The 20970-nt window shown below is 35.2% G+C and overlaps 2 protein-coding genes across 5 annotated transcripts in view; one reads left to right on the plus strand and one right to left on the minus strand.

Annotated features, from left to right (window-relative positions):
• FNBP1L (formin binding protein 1 like) overlaps positions 1–20970 on the minus strand; it is a 128914-nt gene that overhangs the window by 75617 nt on the left and 32327 nt on the right. The window lies entirely within an intron of this gene.
• On the plus strand, positions 392–1398 carry LOC143650016 (transcription factor A, mitochondrial-like). Of its 2 annotated transcripts, XM_077120226.1 has the most exons (2): positions 392–540; positions 647–1398. In XM_077120226.1, the coding sequence occupies exons 1-2, from the start codon at positions 431–433 to the stop codon at positions 1284–1286; spliced, it is 750 nt and encodes a 249-aa protein (XP_076976341.1). In that variant the 5' UTR covers positions 392–430; the 3' UTR covers positions 1287–1398. The 2 variants fall into 2 exon arrangements, with proteins under 2 accessions (XP_076976341.1, XP_076976342.1); XM_077120227.1 differs by having other exon boundaries at positions 428–1396.

Genomic DNA, 20970 nt, shown 5'->3' on the forward strand with positions numbered 1-20970 from the left:
AACCCTGCTACCTTAAATCTTATTCCTCCTTTGATATTCAGTTCAAGAATTATGTCCTCCAGAAAATATTCCCTGAACTCTCACATAAGAATAAATTGTTTTTCACTGGGTCCTTTCTCTGATACCAAAAGCTCCTTAAAAATTACTATTTTATTCACTTGTCATATTATAATGAGGGGAGGAACCATTAATATTATTCAGCTATAGATTCCCAAGGCCTAACACTGGACCTGACATGAAGCAGGCACTTAATGAAAGACTATTTAGCTGAACAGAATTAAATATAACTGGGTTAAAACTTTGGGCTCTACCATTTACCAAATTTGACTTTGGATAAGTTATCAAGGTTCTCTGGACTTTTTTCTTTCTTAAAATCGAAGAACCCAAACGGATGTTAACTGCTTCCCAGAGTACCTTGTGAGTGGTGGGCATGATAACAATTTCTCAAGTGTTGCAAGGAGGCTCAGGTTGTCATTGTTGGAGTTTTATCGAGCCAGGAGACTTTACGACATTGGAGCCCTGTCACTGTGTTGTCTGCAGGTGCGATGGCGCTTCTCCGGGGCTTTTGGGGCTTGTTGAGTTCTCTGGGAAAGTTGGGAGCAGAGCTCTGCTCGGGTTGTGGAAATCGATTGCGCTTTTCTCTCAGTTTTGCGTGTACACCGAGATGGTTTTCATCCACCGTGGGTGGTTATCCAAAGAAGCCTTTGACTTCATATGTTCGCTTTTCTAAAGAACAGCTACCCATGGTTAAAGCTCAGAACCCCGATGTAAAAAGTTCAGAACTAATTAAGAAAATCGCTCAGCTGTGGAGGGAACTTCCTGATTCAGAGAAGAAAATATATGAAGATGCTTACAGGGCAGACTGGCAGGCATACAAAGAAGAGATAAACAGAATTCAAGAACAGCTAACTCCAAAGCAGATCATGTCTTTAGAAAAAGAAATCATGCAAAAACGTTTAAGAAAGAAAGCATTAATTAAAAAGAGAGAGTTAACAATGCTTGGAAAACCAAAAAGACCTCGATCAGCTTATAACATTTTTATATCTGAAAGCTTCCAAGAAGCTAAGGAAGGATCATCACAGGCAAAAATGAAGACTGTAAATGAAAACTGGAAAAATCTATGTGCATCTCAAAAGCAAGTATATATTCAGCTTGCTAAAGATGATAAAATTCGTTATGATAATGAAATGAAACCATGGGAAGAACAAATGATTGAAGTTGGACAAAATGATCTTATACGTCGCAAAATGAAGTACCAAACAAAAGATGGCACTGAGACTTGTTAAAATATAAGATTGAGTTCATAATGGATAGGTTCAAGAAACCGATTAGGTGTCAATACCTGAAGCTTGTGAAATTGGAAAGGATAAAATTGGGAACATTTTATATTCTTTTTTTCTTTATCCCACAGACTTCTGCCAATTTAATATATTATGTATTAATATCTTTGCCTTAGAAAACCCAAGCAGATATAAGTTCAGGCTAAATTATTGTGTTTAGAAACTACTGAGGATCAAAATAATGTATACAAATGTAGCAGTGAATCATTTTACCCTTTGATAAAGGTAAATTAGACTGTGAACTCTTTTAGACTGGATTACAACTATGAAAAGATGATTCATGTTTCCTTGTGGATGTAGGAGTTTGCGTTTCAGAATTGTCCCAAATTGTAGAAGCCAGTGTTGTATGATATAATTGCATATTTTTAAAAAACAGCCAGAACTCATGTAGGTAAAATTCCAGTTCCTACATATAATTCATAAAAGGGACTGAGAGATTTATAAACTTTTCCCTCTTTGGGAAAAGTTTTTTTTCCTTAAAGTAAAAACTAAAAAATTATGTACCAAATCTATGCATTTTGTGTTATTGCATGGAATTTAAAAATTTCATCTTTGTTTAATTTTACATGTTTCCAAATTATGTGTTTTAAGATGAAACATTGGTTTTATAATCCCTTTTTTTTTCCTTTTTTAACTGTGGAACCTTTTTTTCTGAATTATTGTCTCTCCCGTGGGCGAGCATATTTATCCAGAAAGAGAGACCTTCTCTATGTTTTAAAATGAGAGATTTAAAAACAAAAGTCTCTAGATTTTGAATCTATTATTTCTAAACAGATTCAAATGTTATTTTGCAAAGCATCTGAAGGCCTTATATAAGGAGACAGCCAACTACAGCCCACATGCCAAATCTGGTCTTTGGGTCAAATCCAGCCCACTGCCTGCTTTATATGGCCTCAGTTGCGTTTACATTTTTAAATGGCTAAAAAAAAATTTCATGACACATGAAAATTAATATTACATTCAAATTTCAGGGTTCATAAATAAAGTTTTATTGAAAGACAGCCATGCTTATTCTTTTACTTAATGTGTATGGTTGCTTTTGGACTACAGTGACAGAGTTGAATGGTTGTTGTAGACTGTAGCCTACAAAACTGATAATATTATCTGGTTCTTTACAGAAAATGTTTGGCAACCCATGGTCTTGAGTATAGCATAGTGTGACTAGTGTGCCAGTATACTGATGTGTTGAGATATTCCTGTCAACTGTTTCCAATGTTCCTTTTTTAGGACACTTAAGAGTAAAAAGGTTAAGTCACTAAATAAGCTAGACAAACTGTTCCTTCTTAGTGGTATCTAGGAAAATAATTCTTAATTTCAAATTACGTTCCAGTGTAATGAAAAACATCCATATAATGTGGAATGAGATTCTCTCAGATTCCTTGCCTGGGTTCAGTAAAACGTATCTTAAAAGAATTTTCCAGCTGGCAGATATAGACACCTTACTATAGACATGAGCCATCTTTCTTTAGCAATTGTCTATGCTCTTAGGAGAGGCAAGCAAGGTTTCTAAAATCTACATTACCTTTTTTAGCAGAATAATTCAACTTTCATCATCAGTTCACAGGTATAAGATAACTCAGAATTTATGAATACTTTTATATTAGGCAAAATATTTATTAATTGTAGATTCTAGATCTCCAGAAAATCTATGAAGATTTTTGTTGTTTATAGATAGAAAATAAGTAAAAACATCACAAAAAGGTGATCTGTTATATACTGAATTCCATGAAGTATAGACTGAAGAAATAAGGTTTGAATATATAAAGTTGGATATTTTCAAATATCTTTCTTTTGGGGGTCTGATACTTGGGCAAAGGGCAAAGTCTGCTGTTAGTAAAAAAGATAGCATAGGTCTGAGGTCAGAGTAGTTTGGTGTGTGTGTGTGTGTGTGTGTGTGTGTGTGTTGTGTCTGTCACAGTTTTTCTCAGAGTTCCAGAAGAGAATTAATCCCCAATTCCCTATGGCATCTGTTGCATGTAATGAATTAACTTCTGTGCACCTAGAATGGTATAATTATGCACTGTCCTTGAGAGAATGGAGAAAAACTATTTTCTGTGCTTCGGATGAGTCCAGGGAGCAAAAAAGAGATAGTGTCTGTGTGATGTGTTGGAGGCTATATGGACCCCAGAAAAGTTTGTTCTTAAATTAATCCATTAAGATTATAAACTTATTGTAGTTGGGACCTTTTAAATAGGTTATTTCACTTGAGATTTGACCTGTCTCATTCAAAGTGGATCTTAATCCTCTTACTAGAGTTCTATGTAAACAGGAAGAATATGGAAAGAAAAACAGAAAAAATCACCACAAAAGCTGAGAGAGATAAAAGTTAAATGAGAAAAACATGGAGAAGCTCAAAGAGGAAGCCACTGAAGCCAGAAGCTGGAAGCTACACAACACTAGAGAGAAGAATCAGCAGACCATCACCATGTGCCTTGCTAGCTGGCAGAGGAGGCCAAACTCATGGAACTGGTCTTCTAGGAGAAGGCACTATTGTATTGATCCTTAATTTGGACATTTTCATAGCCTTAGAACTGTAAACTTGTAAGCTAATAAACTCCCATTGTTGAAAGCCAAAAAAAAAAAACAAAAAACAAAAAAAAAACGAAGAACCAATCTGAAAATACTGCATCTTTATACTTTTAACAAATAGGGTCAAGCCCCACTGAAACCAACTTTGAAGCAAGTTAGAAATTTCTTCTTTCAAGTGTTTAAAGTGTGCAGGTATAATATTTGTAGGTGGGCTTTGTAGACTGCCTAAAATCCTGTATTTTTCAGATAAATCCAAGGCAAAAGTGAAATGCAGGGTCCTCTTCATCTTTTCTGAGTCCGCATCCTGTCCTGGTCTTGCACTGGCTTGTGATTGGTCTTCTTGCTCATGGCCTTAGGAATTCCCCCATTACAGAAATGTCCCTCTACAAAACAGCCCCCTCCTTGCTCTATTGCCTGTCTTAAAGCAGGTGATCCTTTCCCCCAGGCTGCTTTAACTTCACTGGGTCATATCTGCTTTAGCTGTCAGCTGCTGGCAGTGTAAGTTCTGGGAGTGTGAGCCAGACACAAGTTTCTTGGCTCAGTCTTTCAGGATGCTGTCTGATAGACGGGCACTAACAGGCACTCCAGTACGTTCATAAGGGTTACTCTTCTTCCTCCAGGAAAGGGTCAGGGACCCACAATGGGAGTGCAGGCCAGAGCCACGCTTTGCAGAAGAGGAGATGAGGAAGAGGTCTAGAAGGGCACTGTGAGCTACTTCTACCACTTTCAAAGCTGAGTGTTCTTGATAAGGCACTCATCTAGTCAGAGTTCTGAGAAGGATGGTTCCTGTCAGTTTTTGCTAGTTGTTCAAAGATTCTGAGGGGAATCAGCACCCTGGAGTGTTTTATATCCCCATTTTGTACAGGCATACTTCATTTTATTGGGCCACTTTACTGTGCCTCGTAGACAGTGTGGTAGCTTTTTCTTTTTCAAAAACTGAAGGTTAGTGGCAATCCTGCTTCAAATAAGTCTGTCAGTCAAGTTTACCAGCATCATTTTACCAACAGCATGTGCTCATTTCACATTTCTGTGTCACATTTTAATTAAGGTATGTACATTGATTTTTAGACATAATGCTATTATTGTACAGTTAATAGACTATGGTATAGTGTAAATATAACTTCTATATGCACTAGGAAACCAAAAAATTCATATGACTCACTTTACTATGACACTTGTTTTTTTTCTTTCAATCTCCTAAATTTATTTTACATTTGTTTCCCCTATATTTATTTATTTTTAATCCATATGTTTTACTCATCTGTCCATAAAGTAAATAAAAGAAGCATCAGACACAAGGTTTTCACAATCACACAGTCACACTGTGAAACCAATATCATTATACAATCATCTTCAAGAAACACAACTACTGGAACATGGCTCTACATTTTCAGGCAGTTCCCTCCAGCCTCTCCGTTACACCTTAACTAAAAAGGTGATATCTATTTAATGCGTAGGAATAACCTCCAGGATATCCTCTCGACTCTGTTTGGAATCTTTCAGCCATTGACACTTTATTTTGTCTCATTTCTCTCTTTCCCCTTTTGGTTGAGAAGGTTTTCTCAATCCCTTTGTGCTGAGTCCCAGCTCATTCTAGGATTTCTGTCCCACGTTGCCAAGAAGGTCCATACCCCTGGGAGTCATGCCCCAGACAGAGAGGGGGGAGGGCAGTGAGTTTGCTTGTCATATTGGCTGAGAAAGAGAGGCCAGATCTGAACAACAAAAAAGGTTCTCTTTCTTGGGGGTGACTCTTAGGCCTGATTTTAAGTAGGGTGACACTTGTTTTACTGCAGTGTTCTAGAACCTAAGCCATAATAACTCCAAAGTATGCCTGAGCCATGGTTTTTAAATAAATGGATTCCAAATTAAAAAACAACTAAAAAAGACAACAGTCGACTTTAAAATGCACCATAAAGGCAAAATACACGAGTTTAGCTGCATTTGAAGAAAACATTTTTTTGTAACCACTGTGAAATAAAAATCTGATTTGTAAAAACAGTATTCCTAAAACACATTAGTTTAGAAATACAAATTTAAAATATTACCATATTAGATAGCCATATGTATTTTCTCTTAAATTCACAAATTACGAACAAGAATTCATGTCATATATAGATATAATGTTGTAATATTTAACACAAAAGGTTTTTTTGTTTTTAAGGTAAATTTTATTTAGTACATTGAATTTAGGTTTGACATTTAGGTTTGACCAGAGAAAACATACATTAACAAACAGTATAAATATCACATACATTTAATGCTGAATGATTTAAATTCTAAAAGGAAGTGAGCAGAGAAACTACTTCAGTAATAGTTATATAAATAATAAAAAGGCAAGGTAAATAGTAAGCAATCCAAACAAGATTCACACATGAAAGGTTAAAATATTCGATGAACCAATTTTCAATTTCAGTTCTGTAATTTTACTAAATATTTTACTTAAGTCACCTTTTCCTCTAACCAGAACCTCAAAAATACACAGATCCATTTTGAAGAAGCAGAAGAACTTAATATAAAATAAGTCTCACTACTCTGAATCCAAAAACATTAGAATCCATGTTTTTCATTTTATATACCTGCTCCTAAAAAACCTTTAGAATAGCTTCTTTTGTTCACAATGATTTAAGCATATTTATAGGGTTCAAGGACTTAATAAATGGTAGAAAGAGAACTTAGAGATAAAAATGAACATCGTGACAGCTGAGCACACACTGAGTGAATAATCATTTATTTGTATAGCGCTTTGTAGTTTACAAAGCATTTTCATATATATTACCAGATGTTAATTACTGATAAAGAAGGCACTTTACGAATGAGGAAATACCAATTTCTGAAATTAAGAAATTCACTCAAAATTCTTACTCCAAATCTCATTTTCTTTCTATTATAACACAATATTATTCGGTAAATAAGTTTAATAATGTTTATTGGTAAACAATAGTCCCAGACCCCTCATTCCATAAAATGGCAACTAATGCCCAAAATCTTTAAATGATTTGCCCATAGCTGTCTAATGACCAAAAAGGGATGGCTATAAATACTGTATGGTCTCACCTGTAAGAAAAATTAGAATATACAAATTCAGAGTAAGAAATTAGAATATATAATATATTTCTATATATATATACGAGGGGTAGGGGTAGGGTTGGGAAGTGGAGTTAATGCTTAATTGGTTCATAGCTTCTTCTAGGGTGATGGGAAAGTTTTGGTAAATGGTAGCACAACAACACAGAATCTAAATAATACCACTGTATTGTAGCTTGAACGTGTTTAAAATGGGAAATTTTATGTTGTATATGTTTCTGCAAAAAAATACTTAAAAAACAAAACAGAGTTGTATGACACAAAGAGTGAACCCTAATGTAAACTACAGACTTAAATTAACAATTATAATACTGGTTCATCAATTACAAGAAATGTACCACACTAATGCGAAATTTTAATAATAGGGAAACTTTGGTGGGGGTAAGGGATGAATATATGGGAACTCTGTACCTCCTGCATGATGTTTTTGCAACCTTACAACAGCTCTAAAAAATAAATTTAAAAAATGTATTGGCTAGATTAACTCAATATCATCGCCAGTTTTATGTTCTAGGTATTCAAATGAAAAACTGTTATAAACAAATGTTTAAAATGACGTCCTTCTTTTACCAGGAGAAAAACAAAAGGCTGAAATTTTTGTTGGTCACTGGGGAGCTTTGATGAAAGGAGCAAATTAAAAAATCTCAAAATATAAAATTCCTAATCTAATACCAATTCAAGGCTTAAACTCTCTTTACAACATTCCTAGGATGAGGTCATTGAACCTTCATTGGTCATACTTTTAGTGATTAAAACAACAACTCCAGGGGGACTTCTAGGTCAAGATGGCGGCTTAACAATGTGCACACATTAGTTTGTCCTCCAGAACAACTACTAAATAACCAGAAACAGTACAGAATAGCTCCCGGAGCCACGATAGTGACAGGACACACAGCGTACCCAAGTCTGGACCAGCTGGACTGGCTGCAAGCACCCCCTCGAACCGTGAGTTCCCAAAGCTGCAGCGGCCAGCACCCCTCCCCCACAGGCCGTTTCCCAGAGGGGAAAGGAAAGGACTTTACCAGCAGCAGGGACTGGACACAATCAAATGCCATTGTGGAACTAATTAACAAATTCTGACTACTAAAAATAGGCCCCCAGCTTAGGTGAACCTGATAAAAGCAGAGGTTGCTCATTTTTGCCCCAGTGCCAAGGGGGCAGGACTGACAGAAAAAGGGGGGGAAAAAAAAAAGAAGGAAACAAGAGGTTTTTGTGGCTGTGTATCTACAAAGGCTTGACTGCCTCTGGATACAGCGACAGGCCTTGTCAGGTTGCAACTGCCCCAGGCATAGGCAGAAGTGAGCTCTTTTGGGGGCTTATCTGGAGACTGTGCCTTCCCCAGGGGAGGGGTGAAGCCCCACCCAGGTGGAATCCCTCCATCAAGGAATTCAGACCCCAGGGCTTGGTAATTTGAAGCCATTAAAACCAGCCTACAACCTCTCCTCTGTCTCCCCCAGCAGGGACAGTCTGCCAAAGTTAAAGGTACGGCATCATCTTATGCTGGTGGGACCTGCAGTCAGACAAGCACCACATACTGGGCAGGATAAGAAAAACAGAGTCCAGAGACTTCACAGAAAAGTCTTTCAACCTGCTGGGTCTCACCCTCAGGGAAAACCGACACAGGTGACTCTTTCCTCCTGATAGCAGGCCAGTTTGGTCTGGGAAAATCTGACTGGGGTCTATAATATCTAAGTAGACCCTCCTAAGTGTGTGTGGGGGAAAGGCACCACACAAGCAGGGCAAGAAACAAGAAAACAAGAACTGAAAAATTCTCCTCTGTTAAACAAAACTTAAGCTAAAGGTCCAGAAAAAGCTGAACAGAATGTCAAAGAACAGATACACAACAAATTCATTCAGCAAGAAAACCCTAGATAAAAGAAGTGAAAGCAATCTCCAGAATAAACTAATTAAGGTAATTAAATGCCTAGATGCCAGCAAAAAATAACAAATCACACTAGGAAAATTGAAGATATGGCCCAGTCAAAGGAACCAACCAACAATTCAAATGACATACAGGAGCTGAACCAATTAATTCAGAATGTACGAACAGACATGGAAAACCTCATCAAAAACCAAATCAATGAATTGAGGGAGGATATAAAGAAGGCAAGGAAAGAACAAAAAGAAGAAACTGAAAGTCTGAAAAAACAAATCACAGAACTTATGGGAATGAAAGACACAGTAGAAGAGATGAAAAAAACAATGGAAACCTACAATGGTAGATTTCAAGAGACAGAACATAGGATTTCTGAACTGGAGGACGGAACATCTAAAATCCGGCAAGAAACAGAAACTATAGGGGAAAGAATGGAAAAATATGAGCAGGGACTCAGGGAACTGAAAGACAATATGAAGCGCATGAACATATGTGTTGTGGGTGTCCCAGAAGGAGAAGAGAAGGGAAAAGGAGGAGAAAAACTAATGGAGGAAATTATCACTGAAAATCTCCCAACTCTTATGAAAGACTTAAAATTACAGATCCAAGAAGTGCAGCGTACCCCAAAGAGAATAGATTCAAACAGACATACTCCAAGACATTCAAGAATGTCAGAGGTCAAAGAGAAAGAGGATCTTGAAAGCAGCAAGAGAAAAGCAATCCATCACATACAAGGGAAGCCCAATAAGACTATGTGCAGATCTCTCAGAAGAAACCATGGAGGCGAGAAGACAGTGGGATAATATATTTAAATTATTAAAAGAGAAAAACTGCCAACCAAGAATTCTATATCCAGCAAAATTGTCCTTCAAAAATGAGGGAGAAATTAAAACATTTTCATACAAAAAATCACTGAGAGAATCTGTGACCAAGAGACCAGCTCTGCAAGAAATACTATAGGGAACACTAGAGACAGATACGAAGACAGAAGAGAGAGGTGTGGAGAAGAGTGTAGAAAGGAAGACTATGAATAAAGGTAAAAACAAGGAAAATTAGATATGACATATAAAATCCAGAAGGCAAAATAGTAGAAGTAAGTACTACCCATGCAGTAATAACACTGAATGTTAATGGATTAAACTTTCCATTCAAAAGACATAGTCTGGCAGAATGGATTAAAAAACAGGACCCATCTATATGCTGTCTCTACTCAAAGGACATGAGGCCAAGGACACAAATGGACATTTACACACCAATGTTTATAGCAGCATTATTAACAATTACCAAGAGATGGAAACAGTCAAAATGTCCATCAACAGACAGTTGGTTAAGCAAACTGTGACATTTACATAAGATGGAATATTATGCAGCTGTAAGGCAAAATAAAGTTATGAAGTATGTAACAACATGAATGGACCTTAAGGACATTATGCTGACTGTGATTAGCCAGAAACAAAAGGACAAATACTGTATGGTCTCACTGATATGAACAGACAGTAGTGAATAAACTTGGAATATTTCCTTGGTAACAGAGACCATCAGGAGATAGAAATAGGGTAAGATATTGGGTAATTGGAGCTGAAGGGATACAGATTGTGCAACAGGACTGAATATAAAAACTCAGAAATGGACAGCACAATATTACCTAACTGTAATACAGTTATGTTAAAACACTGAATGAAGCTGCACATGAGAATGATAGAGGGAGGAGGGCTGGGGCATAAATGAAATCACAAAGAAACATAGATGATAAAGATTGAGATGGTGTAATCTAGGAATGCCTAGAGTGTATAATGATAGTGACTAAATGTGCAAATTTAAAAAATGTTTTTGCATGAGGAAGAACAAAGGAATGTCATTACCGCAGTGTGCTGAAAATAGATGGTACTTAATATTTTAAAATTTCAACTAATGTGTGAGACTAAAGCAAAAAATGTTTATTTGGTACAAATCTATACTTTGACTAGTGCATCTCCTAATATAACTTATGTAGATAGTTGATTGAACACCTTAAGTACATGGAACTTTGTATAGGACACGAGATTTTGTTGGTTTGTCCGGGTGATGCCCTGATGAATCCCAGAGTGATTTGATCAGTGAGTGGAAAAGTATTTGCGGGGTTCCCTTCAGGGAATGCTGAGAACAGGGGAAAACTCAACTTTCCCAGGTTGAATTCTTGGTGTTCTCGCGGGCAGTGTGGACAACCAAAGCCATGGGCTGAGCCCCCAGTCTTGGGGTTTGTCCATGTGAAACTTAACCCCACAGGGGATAGGTCAAACCTACTTAAAATTAAGCCTAAGAGGGCGGGCCACAGTGGCTCAGCAGGCAAGAATGCTTGCCTGCCATACCAGAGGACCCGGGTTCACTTCCCGGTGCCTGCCCATGTCAAAAAAAAAAAAAAAATTAAGCCTAAGAGTCACCCCCAAGAGAACCTCTTTTGTTGCTCAGATGTGGCCTCTCTCTCCAACCAACACAGCAAGCAGACTCATCACCCCACCCCTGTCTACGTGGGACATGACTACCAGGGGTGTGGATCTTCCTGGCAGCATGGGACAGAAATCCCAGAATGAGCTAAGATTCAGCATCAAGGGATTGAGAAAAACTCTAGAATGAGCTGAGACCCAGCATCAAGGGATTGAGAACACCTTCTGGACTAAAAGGGGGAAGAGTGAAATGAGACAAAGTGTCAATGGCTGAGAGATTCCAAACAGAGTTGAGAGGTTATCCTGGAGGTTATTCTTATGCATTAAGTAGATATCACCTTGTTATCCAAGATGTAATGGAGAGGTTGGAGGGAACTGCCTGAAAATGTAGAGCTGTGTTCCAGTAGTCATGTTTCTTGATGATGATTGTATAATGATATAGCTTTCACAATGTGACTGTGTGATTGTGAGAACCTTGTGTCTGGTACTCCTTTTACCTACCTTGTCAACAGATGAGAGGAACATATGGAATAAAAATAAATAATAGGGGGAACAAATGTTAAAATAGATTTAGTTTGAAATGCTAGTGATCAATGAAAGGGATCAGTAAGGGGTATGGCATGTAAACTTTTTTTCTTCTTTCTTCTTCTGTTTGTTATATTTTTCTGTTGTCTTTTTATTTTTTTTTCTGAATTGATGCTAATGTTCTGGAAAACGATCATGATGATGAATATGCAACTATGTGATGATATTGTGAATTGCTGAGTGTATGTGTTGGGAATGTTTGTGTTTCTTATAATTTTTTTTTAATTAATAAAAAATTAAAAAAAAAAAAAAGAAGGCATTCCTATTCCCATGATGCTAGGTCCAGGTTCATCCCTGAACAAAAGACGTTCTCTGGGGGTGACTCTCAGGCATAACTATCAGGAGGTTTTGCTTCTCCTTTGCAGGAATAAGCTTCATAGGGACAAACGTCAAGATTGAGGGCTCATGCTATCTAACTGTTGCCACCACTGCTTGCAAGAATATCAGGAATTTTCCAGATAGGGAAGTTTATTATTTCCTCCTTTCTCCCCAGTCCCTCAAGGGGACCTTGTAAATACTTTTTTATTCTCTGTCCAAATTACTCTGGAACATATAGGGGCATCACACTAAACTGCCAAACCAACAGGATCTCAAATCCTATCCAAGATTCCACATATTTACGGTGTTCAATTAAGCTGTCCATAGAAGTTAAAATGGGTAATGCGCTACCCAAAATATAAATTTTGCACCAAATAAATATGTCTCCCTTTGGTCTCACACAAAGGTTGAAGTCTGAAAATATGGGCCGTAACATCCTTTACCCAGCATTCTGATTTACCTTAGTCCTATCCGGGTCAGCTTCATTCATATCTCTAAATGAAGTCTGATCACTTTTTCAGCTTTTTTAACAGTTGTTAAATGGGGTAATGCTGACTTTCATAGCTTAAGTGCTCTGAGTCTCAGGTGTCACATAAGTACCCAAGATTTCAAATAACAATCAGGTTATAACAAATAGCTCAGTATCTGGGAACTTAGAAATATCAGTTCCAAGTCCTGAAGAGATGTGACTGCTCTAAGAGCTTACAATCTAGGAACCTTTACAATAGGCCCCAACCTGATAACCCATGCTCTCAACTCAGTAATTCCTTCTTAATGACAAAATCAGTGAAGCTAAAACATTTAAAATACAGAATTTTATAAAGATATTACAAAACGGATGTATTAGGAGCCTCCAGAGAAACAGAACCAACAGTATACATGTATGAATGCAAATATGAGATTTACACCCAAAGCACAAACAACAAAGGAAAAAATAAATAAATGGCATCTCCTCAAAATCAAAAACTTTTGCCCCTCAAAGGACTTTATCATGAAAGTAAAATGACAACTTATACAATGGGAGAAAATATTTGGCAACCACATATCAGATAAGGATTTATTATCCAGAATATATAAAGAAATCTTTCAACTCAATAGAAAGACAAAGAACCCAATTTAAAAATGGGCTAAAGCCTTGAATAGATATTTTTGCAAAGATACACAAATGGCCATAAGGCACATGAAAAGATACTCAATATCATTAGTCATTAAGGGAAATGCAAATCAAAACCACGAGATACCACTCACACCCACTAGAATGGCTATTTTTTAAAAAATGAAAATTAGTAGTGTTGGAGAGGATGTGGAGAAATAGGAACATTTATATATCCCCTTCTGATAGGAATGTAAATGGTGTACCCACAGTGGGAAGTAGCTTGGCAAAAAGTTAAGTCTAGAATTACCATATGATCCAGCAATCTCACTTCTAAGTATATACTCGAACTGAAAGCAGCAACTCGATCAGATATTTTCATACTCATGTTTACAGTCAGTATTACTCACAACTGCTAAAAGATGGAAGCAACTCAAGAGTCCATCAAAGATGAACAGATAAACAGAATATGGTATAGAAATGTGACTTAAGTGCAGTTTTAATTTGGGATGGTGATGATGGTAGCACAAGATTGCTAATATAATTAACAGCACTGGACTATATATTTGAAAGTGGTTAAAAGAAAATTTTAGTGTGTATATTACTAGAATAAATTTTTTTTTAATCTATGGAATTGTACAACGCAGTGAATCCTAAATTAAACCATGGACTAGAGCTGGAAGTACAACTATAAAAATATGCTTTTATCAGTTGTAACAAGTGTACCACACCAATGCAAGATTATATAACAGGGTAGTATAAGAGAATCCTGTATTTTATGTATATTATTATTATTCCATAAACTCACAACTTCTCTAATAAAAAAATATATTTTTTTAAATCTCTTCTTTGAAGAAAAGACCTAAAATGGGGCATTTTCCAAAGAGATTTAATTAAACACAACACTTTCTTTAGGAAAGGTTTCTCTTATTTCCTTGCCTTTTTAAAAAGAAAAATGATATAAATCAGAAGTTTTTTTTTTTAAGTGTAACACATGTATATTCTTATACAAAGTTTCCAGCGGCTGATAAAATTTTGTCTTAAGAATTGTGAATTACTGATTATCTATGTTAATATTTTATTTCATTTGTTAAATTTTAATTAATAAATAAATTTTTAAAAATTTTGTCTTAAGAGAGTAGTAAGGAAATGGCTACAAAACAACACTACTTATTTTCCTCTGATGCTTTACTCTTCAAGTAATCTCATCTCTTGCATAAAGTTCTGAATAACCTTTTGTTTTCTTTATAGGGACTAAAATCTTTTCTATTAACAAAGAGCTCCCTCTTTTATTTCAAAAGCATTTTTGGTTTGGTTTTCTTAACTCCTTTAGTTTCATTATTTAGAGACAGAGCTTCCAAAAGTTACCTATTCATGTCAGTACTTTCATGCTCATATTCTACTTATTCAGAAAGTCTTTGAATTAAATTAATAATTACTCTTACTACAGAACTATGCTTTATCAATTATCATCTTCCTTTTCCTCCTGAAAAGTATGGAGTTATAAAGAATGACCTCTGTCATCCAAATTCTAATGTAGAATATATAATCATCTAGACACATCTCAAGATGCAAATGGTTCATTTTTTTAAAATTTCAAAACAAGTGTATTATACCAACAAATACAGTGGTACATAAGTGCATTAAAATAGCACATATTATATTAAACCAAACATTCACACTGCAATAAGTATGCACAAATAGTATGTTAATGTTAATGTTTCCTATATTCACTTAAAGCACTTATACAGCTCTTAGTAGACTACAAAGCTCTAAGTACAAGATCTATAATTCTTCTTTGTGTGTCCCACCTAGGCTAGTGTCATTTACTATCTCTTTATCTCTGAACCTTACATCCCCTATTTATAAAACTAGAATAATTACGTGATCTAAAGTGAAAAGACTAAATGAGATCTAAATAAAGCATTCAACACAGCATTTGCACTAGAAGCTAATACTAGTTATTCATTTAATTCAACAAATGAATGAGTGTTGATCTTGGCACTAGGATACAATGTGAGTAAATCATACTTAACGGGAAGGAGAGTTATTAATAAAATAATCACAATAAGGGATGAGTACTAATTTCTTCCTCTGTTTAACTTCATTGTCTAGGACTGCTAAAATAATGTTAAATAACAGTGGGGTTAATGATTTTTTGTGGTGGTCCAATTTGTATATTTGAACATGGATCAACAATGCAGGTTTTATGCCTTTAAGAAAACTCAATATATGAATGTTGTATTTACAAAAAAAATTAAATTACAGGATGATTGTTTACTACAGAATATACTTAAAATAGTATGCATTCTTAGCACAATTAATATGTGATTGAGGGTGGTACAATGGTGGCTCAGTGGCAGAATTCTCGCCTGCCATGCCAGACACTCAGATTCAATTCCCAGAGCCTGCCTATGCGAAAAAAAAAAGCTACTGAGCCAAAGTAAATTTACATACTATCAGAGTATATCTGTAATGTAAGGCATGGTATATGCTTGTGTATCATCTAACATTTTCCTTATTGAATTCTACAATTACTGATAATATTTCCTAACATCCATACCAACGATCTGTCTTCCCACCTGTCTCTCTTATTTCACAGGTCCTTCTAATTTTCATATCCTACTGACTTTCATTTCTTCTTCCTTTTTATAGCCTCTCTACTATTCAGTACTGCCCTGCTTGAGATCTACGATATCTCAAGTTTCCCAGAACCCAAGGTGATTCAGTAGTTAATGGTAAAGCTGAGACTAGAATTTGGGATTAACCACTTTATATCTAGCTTTATGTAAAGTTCTTTTGCCTTTGCTTAAATTCTCTGTCATCAACTTTCAAAGTCATCCTTGCTACTATCCAGGCAACTTTTTGCCACCATTCCTCTGTCCACACACCTATTACCAATACAGTATATTCTCCCTCGAGCCGACATTTGATCTCTTGTCCTGAGACCAGAGAACACAATTAGAGAAAAGGAGAGTTAAGATCAAAGCCAGTATTTACGTGAAAGCATTCACAATTTTTATTTGAAATCTCTCAGTGCTAAGTACCCTTTGCATAGTACTCTTATTTCTTGGCTTTCTTCTCCCACTGGGCTCATTTTTCCTGTTTATATATATAGCCTGTCTTCCCTTACACCTTGTGAGATTTTCAATCCTCAGTGAGTACGATGAAAATATAAAATCAAATTACAGACCTTTACAGCTAGAAGGAAATTCAAAAAGATCACTCTGTTTTACAGATTAGGAAAGTGAAGTCTAAAGATTATTAACTATTTGCCCAAGGTAATAGAGCTAAGGGAATGGAGGATCCAGCTGTCTTAATGCTGCTTCAAATCAGTACACTTAGTTAAGTAACCGCTCTTAGATTACATTATTTAGAGTACAAATGGATTTCCTGGCTCTCATCTAATCTGTAAGCATTCTTAGTTGTTGGTGTATTCATGGGAATAACTCCAAGGAGTGATCTCATTATTATTCTAAGGAGTGACCTCATACTATTCTTAGCATATAATCATGGTTTAAATATTAAGGCAGTTTAGCTGTATTTTATGCTCTATTTATCTATTTATGCTCTATTATATTCTGGAAGAACAGACAGAACTTTCACAGTTCATTTTTGTAAGCAGTATATTGGAAAATCTTAATTTTTAGAATTAGAAAGTGTGAATTAATTTTAGTATAAAGTTTTTTAGAAGGTAAATACAGATAAGTCTTGTACATTAATCAGAAGAGTCTTCATGATACAAAAACAGAACATTCAAGAAATATGTACATAACTTATATGTTCTTTTTCTTTCTTGTATAACTTCATATGTATACCTTTCTTTATTCTTTCTTATATAATTTTATTGGTAGAGGGCACTGAGTAAAAAAAGTGGTTAAGTAAATGAATTCTTTTGCTCCTTAACATAAACTAGGCACTATGAATAACACCACGTTAAATTTACATAGCTACTTTGTCCTTTTCATCTTGATTCCATGTGAATCTTATTTCAACCTCAAAAAATAGCTTGTAAGCAAGATAGTATAGTTGTTACTAGCTTTTGTTTCCATATACCATGACTCTGCATAGTATTTTGAATAAATACATAATTTTAGGCTTTTTAAAAGAATTTCATTTTAAGATTCTTTCTTTACCTAAAACCACAATGAAGTGAACCTTGTATTATATATGAAGATGTATGTACAAGTATATATCCACAAAATAATTTTAAAGGGAGACTAGTAAAATTCTCATCTAGAGTTTCGATGCTGTATAGCAAAATAGCTGCTTATGGTAAAGGGATGGTTTCTGCTCACTAATGTGAAATACACTATGTTTGAAAAAACCAAAAGATATATTAGAAGAAAAGTACACATGAAGAAAGTTTAGAGCTATAAAGAGGTAGAAAATAAGGAAAAGCTACAGCAGAATCAACAAAAAAATTTCCAAGGCAGAACTTTTTTTCTGGTATATTATTATTCAATTAGAACAGAATGAAATTTTACCATCAAAACTTTCCTTCACCCCACCCCCCAATTATTTCTCTATTTCCAAAAAGGATTGAGGAAAATGAACAATTATTCAGAAATGAGCTATCTTTCAGAGATGGCAAAGAAATACAATAAGGTGCTAAAAAGTATTATAATTGGTGCAGCAGTCTGTTACTTTTTGCTGTATTCCTAGCTCAATAGATTAGTAAAGTCTGTTTTGCACATGAATTTCTCTTGAATTATACTATGCCTTCATTTTAGCATAGTAGTAAAATTAATCACAGGCTTATCATTAAAGTATTTAATAAACTGGTTAAAATTTTGACTATTATAATTCATCCCACATACTTACTGGGCAATTATCTTAATTTTCCTTTTTAAACATTCTTAAACATTTCAGACATGGTATTGTTTTCCTTTCTTATGGTTTTAATACCAAATGGTAGTTAAAAGCCTTCATTTAGTAGTTAATTCATTTTTACTGTTTTTAAGAATCATTTTATTTGACTGAAACTAAAGATCGTTACTGCTATAAAAAAAAAAAATGACAACTGAGATCATCCAGTCTGAAGAAAAGAAGAAAGACACGAATATACACATTCAAGATGCTCAATGAACTCCAGACAGTTCCAAACCACAGACCCATGCCACAGCATATTATCTCTGGCATTCAACAGTTTGATTATAAAGAGAGAATTCTGAAAGCCACAAGACAGAATCAACAAGTCACATATAAAGGAACCTCAGTAAGAATCAGCGCCGATCAGGACCACTCGGGAAACAAAAGTTCCAAGTACAAGTCCTTTTGAGAAATCAAGGGGAGTGGAGCTTGGGGTTCAGATATCTTTTTATTTGGCAGGATTCTCACCAATGGAAGATGAGTACTAAGAACAGTAGTGTTCCAGGAGCTGTAGGCTGGAAGGAACTAGGCAAGGGTATTTGGGTCTCAGTTCTCTAGGGAGATTAGAGTAATAGACACAGGTAAGATAATAAGGGGAAAAAAAACAAGGCAAAAGCCTGGATTTTTAACTGGGACCGCCATGGCATATAGAAAGTTGTTACTTGGGGCTATCAGCTATTGTAACAAGTGCCAGGTTTGGGAAATTCACTTATTTCAAGTCCTGTACATTTAAGGCTCACTGGGAATAAGCTGAGAAAGTGCCTAGCTAGTACAGTACTTGGTATATAATAAACACTCAACAAATATTAGTTGAATAAGTCAATTTTTGCTTTAAAACATTTTTTTAAACTATTTTTATCTTCCACATCTGAAGAAAGGTTTTCAGATTCTAGGAAATGTACACAACTTAATAGTAATATGTTTACTGTACCACACAGAGGATTTCAGCACAGGCACCTTTTTCTTGCTGTAAGAAATATTTAGAACGAATGTAAACAATATTCAGCTCTTTCTCAATTATCTGAAGTTGCAGAAGAGAGTAATGTTGTTTATGATTAAAAAAAAAAGTCCCTAGTTTTTGATTTTGGAATCAAAAACAAAATCACTGAACATTAGTTTTTGCAGATTTACTTTCCAAATATTTTTCTTCAGATAATATCAATATTGGTGTGCATTTTTTCAGCTTAAACCTGTTCATCTGGGGAGACCTGTGGGCAGGACTGAACTATGTGCTGCCAGCAATCTTCATAAGACAGCATGGAAGAGTGGTCAAGAGTTCAAGTACTGGAGCTAGACCCTTCTGGGTTTGAATCCCAGCCCCTTAGCTTACCAACACTTAGAACTTGCTCAAACCATTTAGTTTCTAGGACTCATTTTCCTCATATATAAAATAGGGAGTAATAATACCCACCCCTCGGGAACTTTAAGAAATTTAAATGAGTATGTGTAAAGCATTCAATAAATGTTCAAAATATTGTAGTTACTTTTACCAATTTGGCAAAATCAAGTACTGGTGTTAGTTTCATATAATTTTCTGACTTTTAACTTTTCAAGGGGACTTTGTGTCATCAGGTACATCTCTTAAAAGGAGTAATTGTCCTTCCCTGAAATTACATATAGACATTACAGATTAGACCATTTGTTGATTTTAATTTTTTTCAGTATATAAATGTTAGATACTTTTGAACATATTTTAGTGTCTATAAAAACAGAATGGTTTTCTATTTGCAAATTAGTATGTGAATTCATATAGTCAAATTTTTAAATTATGTACAAATTGAGTTGTGCTTGCCTACTTCTATTTTTGTTCTTGCTAATGTCAAAGGATAGTACAGAAAAAACAGAAGTACGAAAATTGCAGAAAGATGGGTCCCTGGACCAGATAAGTCCTGAAATGCAGAGGGGCCAGCCTTACCAGAACATCAACTAGTTCCATTCCCCTAGTCATATTATTGGAAGCCCCTTCCAACATGAAAAGGTTAGAATGGGCATACCCAAACACCCCTAAAGAGTAAGAGAAAGATCTCAAGTAATGGTGGAGTTAACACAGAGAGGGTTGGGTTTGACAGATGAGTAAGAGTGCTGGATCAGTATACCAATGTTTCTTTTAGTCTCCAGAACCTGAGAGCAGCTAGAAATAAAGCCTGGAGTTGAACTATGACCCATGCCAGACTCTGAAATCTGGTCTACAACTAATTGTTGCAATATACCTTGAAATTTGTGGCTTTTTTGTATATATGTTATTTTTAACAAAAAAAGAAAAAAGAGAGAAGGAAGAGTATAACAGAAAAGAGGATTTCACAAATGAATATGACTGCTGAATCAATATAATGATATTTCTTTTGGTCTCCAGGGTCTTAGAGCACCTAGAAGAAAAAATTAAAAATCATGGAACTGTAACCCATACCAAACTTTAAAATCCATTGTATAGTACTTGTTCAAATATACTTGGAAATTCATTGCTTTTTTGTATGTTATTTTTCACAATAAAAAAAACGTAATTTTTACTGCAGAAAGACTTTTATCGTTAATCTTATAGTTAACGCTGGATGCTTACCAATTTTTGTGGAAATATTTTGAATATAAAAATATATTCATACAGGTTACTTATGTGTTGTGCATGTACATACATATATATATATATATATATATATGAGCTTTGAAGAAATTCAGCTTTTTAAAACTAAGAAAAACTAAAAGGGTAAGTTAATCGCTTTAAGTAGGAATTTACTGGATTTCCTTGATAATAAACTTTATTTCAATTCAGTAAATATCAATGGCTTGCTATCATATTTAAGAGTAATATTTCTCCAGTTCACTTTTATTTTTTTTTAATTTTCACTGCTAATT

Source organism: Tamandua tetradactyla, chromosome 11 (assembly GCF_023851605.1).
Source record: "Tamandua tetradactyla isolate mTamTet1 chromosome 11, mTamTet1.pri, whole genome shotgun sequence".
In the NCBI taxonomy this organism is placed as follows: Eukaryota; Metazoa; Chordata; class Mammalia; order Pilosa; family Myrmecophagidae; genus Tamandua; species Tamandua tetradactyla.

Excerpts from the sequence above, each read along its gene's own strand:
- LOC143650016 (XM_077120226.1), top strand. The coding sequence starts at position 431 with ATGATAACAATTTCTCAAGTGTTGCAAGGAGGCTCAGGTTGTCATTGT. Across the intron at positions 541-646 it reads TGTCACTGTGTTGTCTGCAG|TTTTGCGTGTACACCGAGAT; the intron begins GTGCGATGGCGC and ends CTTTTCTCTCAG.